Here is a 14,279-nt window from a genome sequence, read left to right as displayed (position 1 = left end):
TTTTGATTTTTGGAGCCATTTTTTACTGTTAAAGGCATCCAATTTACAGTACAGCAGCATCTTCTATACATCAAAAAGAAAAACATTTTTTGAGTTTTGTTTGCAGCCCGAAAAACCATATGGGTATCTTTTAGATTTTGCATGCAAGCTGTATATTTTTCAGAATCGAGCATGAAAGGCTACAGCCATACCCCTCTCAGTTGGCAGTCGCAGATTTGAACGCAGTTTTCAAATGTCTCATTCTTGCTCATATGGACTCCAATTTTGATGATTCTTGTTATGAACTTGGCTATTTTTTTGTGCTCTATCCACTAGTGGAATTGTTTTTTGATTTTCATGCATGAATTCTTCAAAAATTGCAAATTCTCAGCCATGACTATGCACAGTTCTCGTTTTGGAAACTTCAGAGGATCATAACTTTTTCATACGACCTCGTATCGAGGCGATTCTTTTTTTGAAAGTGCATAATTTTTCGAGTAGATCACAGTGGTGCTATTTGTTTCCTTGATTATTGTGCCCAAGTTTCACTTCTAGCATATGCTCTTCATGAGGGTTTGTAATGCATTGAAATCAAGACCACTAAGTATTTCTTTCTAGTGGTAGTTGTAAACGCACTAAAATAAAGTGTCAAATCATATTTCTTTGGGGGGGGTTCTTTGATCGAGTAAAAAGGGGGGGGGCATTGTCGCGGCTGGGTTCTCTTCTTTTTAGCATTTCTTTGCATTTCTTCATCATGGATCAAAAAAATATGCCCATCCTAACTCCATACAATTACTTTGAGTGAAAATCATGCATGAAAATTCACTTAAAGAAAGCTGGATTAAATAGGATAACTATGGGACTTGAAACTGAACCTACTAAAGATGAAGATAAGCCTAAGTGGTTTAACAAATGTGATGAGGCATATGGAACATTGTGTTTGTCTATTTCTCCTGACTTGCTATTTCACATTGAGTCTTTGGATACACCAAATGAAGTATGGAAAAAGCTAGAAACACTATTTGGCACACAAGATTCAATGAGGGGTCATATGTTGGAAAATGAATTAATTAGTTTGAGTCTAGGCAATTTCAACACAATCCAAGATTTCTTCACCAAATTGAAATCACTGAGGCTACAGTTAAAACAATGTGGAATTGAAAAGAAAGATGAACAACTGATTCTCAGTATTCTCTCTAAGCTAAGTTCAAAATATTTTGTGTTTGTCTCTACCTTCTATGCTACTAAGGGTGCACTTGGTACTCAATTCACCATGCCATCTTTAGATGATTTTGTTGTCAATCTCACTCGAGAATAGGACAAGTTAATCCAGATGGGCACTCTTACGTCCTCTAAGTCACATGCCTTAGCAGCCAACCAAGGCACAAAAGAACAACAAGGACAAAGTAGTAACAACAATAGTAAGGACAAGAAACAAAAGAATAGTGAGGAGAAGAAGGATCAGATATCGATTTCTTCAAAAGAAACTATTGATACACCATCTTCCAAGGGCAATAAGCCTAAGAAAGAAAAGGTCAAATGTGCCTATTGTGAAAGACCTAGTCATGATGAACATAAATGTTTGCAGAAACAACTTGATCACTTGACATACATTCTTGAGAAGAATAATATCAGTGTTCCTGAGTCTATCAAACAAAGTTCTAATGAAGGGTCTAACAAAGAAAAAGAAAACAACAAGGGGAAAGGAAAGGGCAAGGCCCTTTTTGCAGTTGCTTCCTCACCATCCACTTGGGTTCTTGATTCGGGTGCTTCACACCACATGGCTTCATCTAAGGAAGAACTTGCATCCTTGGAGCCGTGTACTATGCCTTCTATTTTGATGGGTGATAACACTCCTGTTGAGGTGCGTGAGAGAGGGTATGTTGATGTGGGGGATGGCACATTCCATGATGTTCCTTATGTACCCTCATTGTCAACTAATCTCCTATCAGTATACCAGATCACTCACACAGGTTTAGGCAAGCGGGTTGAATTCACTCCTAATTTAGTGGTGATGCATGAGTTGCACAATGATTCTACAGTTGCAGTTGGGAGAGTAGATCATCAGTCACAACTCTATATGTTTTCTCACCTTGTTCCTAATCCTCCTTTGACTATTTTGCTCACTCACTCTAATGATGTGAGCAAATTATGGCATGAGCAGTTTGGCCATCTTAACTTCCACTACTTGCATCAGCTTAACCAACAGAGCATGGTCACAAGGTTGCCTTCTACTTTGACATTGGAGTCACTTGGAATACATGATAGATCTTCTAATGGGTCAGATTCACTTGAGCAGTCTTTTACCTCCACTTTTGATGCAGAGAGTGATTCAAAGGACTCACCTCCTTCCTCTCCTAGTCATCATTCACAGGTTGATGATTCTCCTCTAGATTCTCCATCTTTTGGTCCACTTTGGGCTAGACAGACCTTGCAGTTTGCAGGTGATTGGGTTGGGGATCCATCAAACACCAAGCAGACTCGTTCACAATTCCAGGATGCTCTACATATCTTCATTGCTACTGCCTCAAATCCACAGTCCTTTCATGAGGCTTCTGGTATTTCTGAGTGGGATACAGCTATGCAGGAAGAGTATAGTTCCTTGATGAGGAAACACACTTGGGATCTTGTCCCTTTTTCTAAGGGAAGGAAAATTGTTCGATGTAAGTGGATCTACCGAACAAAATTTGCAAGCTTTGCTGGGGGTATGGGATGCTTCATCTTTTGGGGGGGGCGCTTCCTCTCACTTGGAGTCCTAATTTTCTTTGGGGAGTCTCTTTTCTCTCTCTTTTGGGGGAATTTTATGTACATGGGTACCTCATCAGGCTTGACTTGCCAAGACCCATTTCTACATCCACCTAAGCTTCGCTTATGGGGGGGTGTTAGTGTAGTTTTTTATTTTTCCTATTTTGCTAGGTTTTTCCTACACTTTTAATAATCTCACTTAGGTTAATAAAGCATGTCTTATTAGGTGAATGGTTGTGAGGTGTCACCTTCCTACATGTGAACATCCATTAGCTATCTTGGGAAGATACTTTGTTATCTTTAGTCTGATAGATGGTTGCTCCTCATTGGTTGATGTTGCCACCTCCTCCCTCTTCCTAGCCTATATAAGCATGCTACCTGGCTTGTATTTGCATCTCTTGTTTTTTTACATCCTCTTAATGCTATTTTGCTTCCAGCATTTGCATTACTCTCTTGGAGACTAACTCTATGATGCTATTTTGATTTTGTATCATTTGCATTCATAGTTTAGATATTTATTCTTTGCACTAGTTTTCTGGGTTATTAATCTTATCAAATTCTAACAGTTTGCACAACCATCATGTACAACACGTCTAGCATACTACCACAACCTTCCCAACAACATATGACATGCATCCATTGGTATGATGTTGCAGAGTCCATCATCATGAGAACTTTCAATCTTGAACTTCGCCGAGCAATATTCATTGACCAAGACCTTATGGTCATCAAGGTACACTTTAAGAATCCCCCTCCAGAAAATATGTAAAATATCGGTGAGTCTTTCATTATTTTGAAAAATAAAAATTTTTCTATTGGCGAATCTCACAATTTTTTTTATTTTAAATATTATTTATATTGGTAATCATTTTTGGAATCATAATTTTTGTGTAGAAAATATTGGCAAATCTCAATAATAATAGGAAGTTCATTAATCACCATGGAATAATACATCAAACTTGTTTTTTGTACCTCATGGAATATTATGAGGATCATTACTTTATATTTTTAATCAATAGTGAAAACTAAATATTGGTGTTGTATCCCTAAAGTAACTAATAATTATGATAATTATTGGTGATTTAATTTATTTTCTCCAATAATATTTAGTATTTAGGTGAATCAAATCTAATCATATATCAAATATTGTGGTGAATCATTGATTTTAATTTTTTTAATAAAATAAATTATTGAGCAATTTTAAACATTTTAGAACTAAATTTTATAAAAAATGTGTCGATTTAGGTTGCATTAAATCTTAGATTATTAGCCAAATTTTTTTAAAGTTAGCCAATTGGCAAGTATTAGCCACTAAAAATACCTTGGTGGTCATCCTGCACCCAGAAAATTTGATATTGATGTGGTTGTTTCTCTCTCTTGAGCTTTAACATTATGACCATCTCCTTTGACACCAAATTGTCAATGCTCCCACCATCAATAATCACATCCCAACATTTACCTTCACACTTGCACTTGGTATGAAACAGACTCCTCCTTCGTTCAAGTTCATTCTCACCACTCAATAAGCCTCTTCCATTAACTAGGACTTCTCCTCTTTCAACATCTTTTGAATGTGATGACTTGGCATCTTCATCAACATGTGCAACCCTTCCCTGGCCTTCAGCTCTCCTATATGTCATTCCTTGGTGTTGACGGCATTCATAAGCCCAATGACCTCCACAATGAAAACATGTTCCACAGATTCAGGCTACTACCCACATCTTCATTTTTCTTCTAGTCCTCATTTCAGCCTCCAAAAGATTTACCACCGTCCCTTTCTCCTTGGTCTCGCCCTCTTTTCTTTCAATCAAACCCCATGTTTAGCTTCTCCTCAACCCTTAAGGCAAACTGATATGCCTCTTCAATGTTGATTATTCTAACCAAACTTAACTCCTCTTGAATGCTTGGTCTTATTCCATTAAGGTAGCAAGCGACCTTATCCTTGTTTGCTTCTAAATGCCCTATCCTAAGGACTCAATAGAACTCCTCTATATATATTCGTGAACAAACTAAAGAAGTAGTTCATTCATGTTGACTATGAGCTTGATTTGTTCAATAATCCCACCTTGTAATTTTCTCCTTTCCTCTTCTATTTCTCTCCAATTGAATCTCTTGCCGTCAGATTTTCGCATGACCCTTCGATTTGGCCTTTACAAACTTGACTCTATTAGGATCCTCAATATCATCATACTCAAAGTATTCCTCTAATCCATGATCCAACCAATCAACTCCCCCGAGTTAAGATTTCCCAAAAATGTGGGGAACTCAAGCTTAGGTCTTTTTCCTATCTTAGAAATGGTCTTCAAATGTCTTTCCTCCTCTTGGTTCGGGACTTTGTCTTCCCCTTCATGCTCAGCATTTCTTTTCTCTTCAACTTCATCCGCACTTTCATCTCTTATAAAAAGATTCAACCCTCTATAAATCTCTTCTTATAGTGCTCACACTTGACAACGCACAACCATACTCCTGGTGCAAATACCTCATGTTGGCGATCTGTCTACACAATCAAAAACTCTTGCTCAGATACCACTTGATGAAGGCACAACATGAGACAAAAATGAACAATAGAAAAGGAACTTTATATTCTTTGAAATAAGAAGTTGCTACATGCATTACAACAAAAACATACCCAAATACATGTCCTATGGGCTACAATATTATCAAATTCTGGAGAAAAACCCTTCTCAAAGTACCTTTTCCCAAACTCCACCAAAAAATTGCCTTTACACCTCAAAACTTGACCTTAAGTAGATTGTATCAAGTTTAGGGTTAGAAATACAATTTACATTTTGACTTTTGGCAGTCTGCACCAAAAGAAAGGTTCTAGAATTCAAACTAGAAGTCAGTGCAAAAAAATAGAAGGTTCTAGAAAAAGTAGTCCAACTCCTAGGAGGCATAACTTTTTGATCTAAGACGTTAATTGACGTACCTATTTACATTTTTAGAAAGCTCTATGAGTGCTCTATAGCTCAATGGACCCTTGATAGTCATCCCCCATATTTTCGGATCGTATGAGGTTGTTTAGTGCCGCAAATCTTACTCTTAAGTATTTCTAAGTCTTTGAACAACTTAAAACTGCAATAACTTTCAAACCGTGAAACCTTTTGACCTTATTTTTTCTGGAGCAGATGAAATTTCAATTACAACCTTCCCTCCAACTCACACCCTCTAATTTTTCATAATTAAGGCTCTATAACAAGATAACCCTTTTTGCATTTGCACATATCCTGAGGTGCACCAAATACTAACCTAAAAAAGTAACAATGTTAATCTGAGAGTTGGAATCTCTATTTTGCCCAAATGGATATCCAGAAATACATACACACCAAACATAAACTCTCTAAACATATTTTTGGGTGAAACAGTATTACCCTTACATCGTTGGATGTTCATTTAATCTAAAGATAAATAAAATATCATTAAACATTTTTCACTTCATATTAAAAAAAGGAACTAAAGAGCATTCACAAGGAAAAATGGTTTGAAGATGTGTATGAAACAAAATATCACGAGATGTATCATCCACCTAAAAATAACCTTGAACTTGTAATATATTGATAATGATTGTATTGCATCTCTTATAATTAGGAAAGCACTTCAACATATGTTTTTAACATGAAATTATGTGCTATTTCATGGGGTCCAAAAAGAAAACAATTGTTTCCTTATCTTAAGCAAAAGGCATAATGTATTTCAACAACTTTAGCCCCATGATAAGGCAGCTTTTTGGAAAAGAGTATTGACCAATTTGAAATAATCATAAAAAATTGGCTACGACTATTTTATGTGATGTGTCCATAATTATAATGACAAGGAATACAAAATTTACACTCATATCAAGCACATTGTAAACCTACACCTCACAAGCAATCTTGTTTTGATTAAGTAAAAACAAGGTTTGAAAGGACCCAAAACCTTGTACAAAGGGAGAAGAAAGATATAACAATGAGGACCATAACACCACTGTGGAAAACCACTCGACAAACTAGAGGGACACACCCAAGTTCCCTACAAGAGGGAAAATAGCTCAAGAAACCAAAGTCCATCAAGATTTACATTTTGGTCCCAACTTATGAGAACGTAAAGCCATATCAAATGAGGGTTTGGTGGACTTGCCTTTTTTCCTTCAACTGATATCCAACCATCGTCCACCTTCCCAGCAGCCTTTTGTCAATCCCCACTAACCCCCAAAACCCCATCTACAAAAAAAGCACCAACAACATGGTTCTGGCAAGAGCTAGCGACAAAAAAAAGGGCCAACAACAACCTTCTAACTCAAATCTGCCAAACGAACATCAAATGAATCAACAAAGTCAGGAGCGGGAGAAGAGCCCACAACAAGAGAAGTGTCAGCAATCGAAGGGACAACATTCAAACCGCTAGAGACATCATGCAGAACCTCATCTGAATCAACAAGAGAAGGGTTGTCTAACCCATCAACCACTGTGGACACTTCCTAATTTGTATAGTGGTCATCCGAAACCCCCATCCACAAAGAAGGTGATTTCTTCAAACAAACTTTGTCAGAGGAACAACGCACTTCTAGATGGTCAGTCATATGACATTCCTGCATCTAAAGAGGATATCCTCATAATCAAGAAGTTGAATCCAAGACCCAAGAGGAGAAGACAACTTTATCTTTTCCAGAAGCCCCTTAGAGACATCAATCTCACAAGCAGTCTTGTTACAAATAACTAAATTTGACATTTTACTAAGTTGCACACACAAATGCATATATATTATATGTTCAAAAATCAAAATTACAAAATACAAATATAATTGTATAACATAAGAGAGATATTCATAAATCAATAATTGTTGATAAACAAAGTTTGTAGATACCACATAATATCATCTTTGCAAACATTATAATATTCAAGTCTCAAAATATCAAAACATAATCAAAATTCAAAAGCATCAAGGTCAACCATTTGGTTCAACTTTATTTAAACCACAATCCATTAGATTGTCACTTCTCCCCTGCTATATCTATGACAAGCACATGAGTTGCATCATCTATAGAGACTTGGGCAAGTTGTGCAATTGTGGCAGCTAAATCACCAACCTTCAAAACCAAATAGAAGAAAAACTTGGTGAGAATGCAAATTTTGTGTTGAAAAAATGAGGTTAAATGACAAAAAAAAAAAAAAAAAAGGTATGCCAAAATTAGGGTTGGGATCACTTCTAATTTTTAATTTATTTTTTACTTGGGCCCTTTTTCGGATGCATGGGTCCACCTCGAGCAATCAAGTTCAAACCCTAGATGAACTCAAGGCCGAACCTAAACTCTTATTGAACCCAAACCTACATAAACTTGAAACCACAAATTCAATAAAACAAGACATTTTGTAATGACATCTCTATGATGGCAATGACAAGTAATCCAATTTTCATTGTCAAAGCAAGCAAGTTGAGCACCATCACCTCAAAAGCAATCTTAATACAAATAACCAAATCTCATTGTCAATCCAAATATCACCTTGCAAATGTATTTACAAAAGCTGGACAATCACTTTTATATTAAAACAAAAATTTGCTCCTTACATCCTATTTGTATAGTATTAATATTAATATGTAGCCTGATATAAAAATTACTTTATAGTCGAAAAAAAAAAAATTATGCATTATAAATTTATATTCATTCTATTTTTTTAAAATATAGTGGTGATGAATGAAAAGGAAATATTAAGAATGGCTGTTTGTATGACCAACATATTGTAGTTTAGTTTGTTTATAAATAAAGATAATTTGTTCTGTTTATATATATATATAGAGTTCTTCCGTGTGCTTGAGGGCAGATTATTGTCTAACTAGCAACCGGGTATATATATATACCTTTTGTCGGTATATACACATATTTAAAGGTGAAATCAAGTTTAATGTAAGTTGAAAGCAATATTTCATCAACTTGTGTTTGCAGAGCTTCGCATTTTTAGTAGAACTGGGCAAACTAAGCCGTTTAACAGGTTTCGGTCCAAAGAAACAAACCAGGGTAATTACCATATATAACTGGAAAAAAAGGCACTCTTGAGTTTTCCTTGAGAACCTGTATGTATAATAATAATATCTATACCTAAATATACCTCTCGGGTGCCTCATTTAGAGTTGTGCTCCATTGATCATGTCAATGATTCTCTATTTCAAAACCATGCTCTGGTTATTTAAACATTTCAGTATATCTATGGATGATTTATTGCCTCGAATGAGTGCCTCCCCAAAACCAATCCATAACTATTGCAAATCAAAACCAAACTTTGGTTATTTAAATATTTTAATATATCTATGGATGATTTATTGCCTGCAGTGTGTGCCTCCCCAAAACCAATCCATAACTTTTGCAGTTTTGCCTAAGCTCTAATAAAATATTTTACCCACCAAAAAGGAACATTTTTTCTCTGCAGATAATGAAATTCTCCAGAAAAGAGAACGCTATAACTTTGCCTGGCTTCATAGTGAACTCATTCAAGTATGTTATAACGAAAGCCATTCTCAACGATTTTGCACTACATTGCATTAGTAGCATAAGAGCATGATGAAAATTCTACCTCGCAAGTTTTTTGCAAGGTATAGTATCAAGTGAAAATGAACCATTTGTTAAAAAGCATGGTACATTTTGACTTGGTTATAAAAGTATTGTACAGAACAGCAGTTGAGACTACTATTCATCCATCTACCAAGGAACAATTGGGAATACTAATCATCCATCCACCAAGATCCCAGTCAAATACAACAAAGACCAGTTGTCCAACACTCTATACTAATTACTTCCAGGGAATACCCAGATATCATTTGAGCTTTCACCAGATGTCATGTGCATATCATTTAATTTTTCTCCAGATGTCATGTGCATATCATTTGAGCCTTCTCCAGATATAATATGCTTCCTTCTAAGCAATTTATAGGTGCCAAACACATTCTTTGTTTCCCATACCCATGGTAAAGCAAATGCTCGAGAGAACGCAGGAGACTTGTCCTTGTCCAGAAAAGGAATCTCGAAGATTGTCTGCATTCAGAAAGCATCTCATCAGAAACAAGCAATGATGTAAACACTACATTCAGAAAGATCTGATCACGACTCTAGCATAGATAATCATTTGATTGTGTCATAATATTAGAGGGGGGAAATAAAAACCTAATCACGTACCTCCCATTTTGATTGATCAGAGCCACGGGATGCATACTCCCTTTTCAGGTCAAGCTCCACAAGGAAACTACAAGTTTGAAGATCCCTGATCTGCAGGTAACATTCACCACAAATTAAGGTGGTCTTCCTCAGACGGTGCAGAAAATATGTCTCTTACAGAGTAAGTACCTAGATTACTAGATTACAAACCATATATTCCGACTTTGCGCAATTCATATGTTACTTAAAGTATTTCAAAGCAGAGAAGAAACAATTTGCAGTAATTACATATTGTATATCAGATGCCTTATTCTGACTGTTGAAATATTTAGGAGCAGATGCAGTTCCACCCAGTGTTTCGTTGAAAGGAATTGGGAGGAGTCCTCTGAAACCATCATCAATCCATCGCACTTCAGACACGTGTGAGGGCAAGAAGAAGGATGAAGGGTATCGGTGCCATTCACTCCCAACACAAAGTACAGATTCTGCAAGATTATATATTATTCAAAGACCATGAGAAATTTCAATTCAAGGCAATTTCATATTTGTTTTATCTGAAGAGAATGTATTTTAAAACATATAAGATGTAACCTGTTCATCACATTACCAAGTGTCCCCAAGTTATTTAAATAGTTGTCTTGTACCTAATTGTTGTGCTCATCGCTAACAGTTATCCAAACGAATCTGTCCTAGAGTGACAATGCAGTAAGGACAAAATTATTTCACCCGTCTGTTTCTTCTTACCATTACCCATGTTGCTTAAATTTGCCAGGTGCTTGTACACTTCCACAGGAGCAGAATACCCGTATAAAAGTGCATTTGTCCTACTGTGGAAAACAGCTAAGATAAAACCAAGCACAATGGGCCTTAAAATTTTTGCAACCTGCTCCCACATGCAACCCATTAGTTCAAGAACTGCAATACCTAGAGAACACTTGTATATTCTTTCAAGAACATACCAAATTAAATGCTTTAGCTAAACTTTCCTATATCGCTAATGTCAAGAAGGGAACAAAGTACCAAGGAAAACCAAATCTTACCATAAAAGCCAACGATTCTTCTTGCACACTCTGAAACCTATGGACTAAATCAGGAAACCTCTCTATCACAGCTGCTGCAGCTAAGCATATAAGAGGGTATATAGGATATAAAAACCTGTTTAAAATGTGAACATGATTAGAAGCCATCATAACTCATCTAATAGTAAATGTATTTGTAAACCTTTAAGAGAGGTGATTGTATGTCGTTAGAAACTTGAACCTGTCACCTATAGCTTAGTTCTAGTTTCTATACCTTACATTAATTGTAGAAGAAAAACTGTTAATCCCAATCTATCTAATCTACAAATTTCATTTCAACCAAAACCTACTAGTTGGCATTGAATTAAAACGTTAATGCCATTTGTAACTTTGGGTAAATTGGCAAGGCACGGTTTAGTCCCAAGCTTCGTTACAATACCAAGACCCAGCAACAGAAAATTTGATTTGTATAAAATCTAAATGTTTAGTAGTACACTGCCTTGACCAAAATAAAAAAATCGCTACCATAACTACAAACTTGGAGTATCATTAATTATCGGAATGAAATGTATATCAAATCTTCAACAAACCACCCAAAAAAATCATTATTGTCCTCTGATATTGCTTATTATTTTTATATAGGTCTTTTAAAATTTATCAATCTTTTTGATGATTTATTAGGAGTCTACAGCATAGTTTCAAATTTCAGGTCAATATCCATATTTTGTGAGTAGTGATTCACAAGAACTCATCTCTCATGACTGTGAAAGTCAACTTTGCACTCTCATTCATTACTTGTGAGCTTCACCTAAATTTAATAAGTGCATAGCAGATCTTTCACCTAGAAGTTTTTGTGTTTCACTCATATGATCATCACAAAATGTAACGAGTACAAAGTGGACCTTTCATGGTCATGAGAGAGGAGTTTTTGTGAGCCACTACTCATGAAATATGTCAATGAAGATTAACTTGAAATTATACAATTGAATCAAAAAATAATCATCACTTAATTACTTGTTACCATGTACCCATAACCATAGTTTGCAAACTCGGACTTAGAGAGTACTCGGCAAACCCAAAATTTTCAACTTGGCAAAAACTCGGCATATACTCGACAAAAATTGCAGAAAAACTCGGCAACTCAGAAAGTACTAAAATTTAAAATCTCTTAAAGAAACATATATCTTTTGTAGAATTCAATTACAAAACATATTCAATTAGAAATTGACATCTCAATAGAGAAAATGCATAGTTTTATAGCACTAACATCATATGAAAAATGCATCTAATCCAATGTTTTCTCTACATCGACACTTCTACCCACATTTTTTTACATCTATAAATATGCGAGTTAAACTTAAGAATACTCGGCCTGCAAAAAAAATTGAGAGTACTCGACAACTCTGAGAGTATTCAAAGAGTTTGCAAACTATGCCCATAACATTTTTTTCCTCTATTAAGTCATAATTGTGTAAAAATGATGATTTTCGTCTTTATAGCCCTTCATCATAATCCTTATTTCAAACTCTATTCAATTTCATTTTGTAGCCATTGAGGAAATATTTCCAATACTTCAATTCAAAAAAATTAAAATTTAAAAGAAAAAGACAAATCCAAACAAAAATGTTATGTTGGTGAGAAGGAAAGTGGCAAGACAGACTTGAGTCATGCAACAAAGCAATAAAGCACAAAAAAATTGTGAAGTGACAAAAGTGGCTTGCCTTTGATGATTTAAGCAACAAACCACTAGGGTGCCCAACAAATGAATAATGGCAAAAAGAAGTGATGTGCATTGTGGGTTATGTGACAATCCATTGGAGTATGCAAACAATAAACAAATTTTCAAGTGACATGTTTTTCATGACAGATGAGGTGCTCAAAAAATAAAGATAGTCAAAAAGGAGCTAGAGAGTCCAAACTGCATGACCATACATAGAGATCCCAAAAAATTCTTCATACGTGAGAAGCGTCAAGGTACGAAAATTGGGCAATTTCGCACCAAATGCACAAAGAGTGGAGAAGTGGTGAAAGAGATCGAAATGTGCAATTTTGGTCTAAAAGCTTTGAAAAGTGACATGATCCCCAAAGTTTCAAATTTGGCCTCAAATTAGAAAAAATGAAAAAGGGAGAACAAAAACACTACAAAATTGGAGGCATCATTATTACGGGAGAAGAGATGTTTCTTTGCATAATCAAAGCAATGATCAATATTCTTGGGATGAGAAGAGTGTTTTCTATATAATTTGTGTAGTGCATCCTTGCAAGTTTTTAGGTTAACACACTTTATTGATTTTCTTTTAGATGGAGAAAAAGGTCTATGGATTTTATGATCCATCACAAACATTTTTCATCTGCAGAAGTCAAAGGAGTGTAACAAGGGTTTTATACCAAATTTACAAATTTAGAAGGGTTAAAGTTGCTCATTTCAAAGGAAGGCTTTAAAAAGCTAAAAAATATTTTTGAAATTTAAGAAATTATCGAGGGAACAAATCAACATTCTAGGATAACTATTTAAATCTAGAACCACTATAATTAGATAGATAACATAACATAAATTTATTAATGACCACAAAATGGATCAAAAGGACTGCCAAGATTACAAGGGGCCAACCCATAGGACGAACACCAAATGGTGCTTGAGAAAACAAGAACAAGAAACAAACTACAAACCCAACCAAGCAAGAAAGAAATGACGAAAACAATAGGAGGGAGAATCTCAACAAAGAGACCATGCCACCCGTAGGAGGCCGAAGCCTCGGCAAAGAACCTATGAACCGAAGGGTAAGACGAGGAACAAGGAGTGAGCCCGGAACATCTCTGAGAAGTCATGAAGGATGACTATTGTTGGGGTGTCCTAAGAGGAAGTGTACCACTATTGAGAAGAGCCTTTGTGGGGCTTAACTGATTTGGAAAAATTTGGGGAGGGACCAAGTTGACGCTTGGTGCCCCGAGCTAAGGGGAGCCCTGCAAAGAATGAAGAGCACACAATTATACTAGGGGGTGGGTAGGTGAATCAGTATAATAAGAAATTCACCAATTTAAAACTTTTATCCAAGCAATAACTTCAAATGCTAAAATGAACAATTATGCACATTAACACATTAACACAGTGATTTACGTGGAAACCCAATGCGGGAGAAAACCATGACAAAAAATGCTTTTATATAAACTTTGTTCTTTTACAATGATTTGTAGGCTTCAACCTACTAGAGGCTACGACCTCTATGTTTATGACCACCTACTCACTTGAAACTCTGACTTCCACACTTCACAGGCTCCGACCTATAGGAAGCTCCAACTCCCTCTGCTTGTCTTCGTGAACACCAACCCACTACACACAAACTTTCTTTTTTCCATCTTGACGATGTTGCTTACACAACTGATGATGGACAATTTAAGTAATTTTTTATTCT

General features: G+C 35.8%; 1 protein-coding gene across 1 annotated transcript in view; it reads right to left on the bottom strand.

The window, feature by feature from the left end:
- Positions 1-9,210: 9,210 nt before the first annotated feature.
- The window catches only part of EBS3 (Alg9-like mannosyltransferase family), a 91,001-nt gene continuing 85,932 nt past the window's right edge, over positions 9,211-14,279 (bottom strand). Inside the window, exons 6-10 of the mRNA XM_089792641.1 lie at positions 10,888-11,002; positions 10,592-10,730; positions 10,136-10,332; positions 9,869-9,958; positions 9,211-9,727 (exon numbers count right to left, since the gene is read on the bottom strand). Of these exons, the coding sequence (XP_089648767.1) occupies positions 9,482-9,727; positions 9,869-9,958; positions 10,136-10,332; positions 10,592-10,730; positions 10,888-11,002 (787 nt within the window). The 3' untranslated portion in view covers positions 9,211-9,481. The remainder of the gene's footprint in view (positions 9,728-9,868; positions 9,959-10,135; positions 10,333-10,591; positions 10,731-10,887; positions 11,003-14,279) is intronic.

The sequence above is a fragment of the Cupressus sempervirens genome, chromosome 7, assembly GCF_028749045.1.
Source record: "Cupressus sempervirens isolate cs-2001-9-10 chromosome 7, ASM2874904v1, whole genome shotgun sequence".
Taxonomy (NCBI): domain Eukaryota; kingdom Viridiplantae; phylum Streptophyta; class Pinopsida; order Cupressales; family Cupressaceae; genus Cupressus; species Cupressus sempervirens.
The sequence above is the reverse complement of the archived record's forward strand: the minus strand, read 5'-3'. Positions and strand labels throughout refer to the sequence as shown.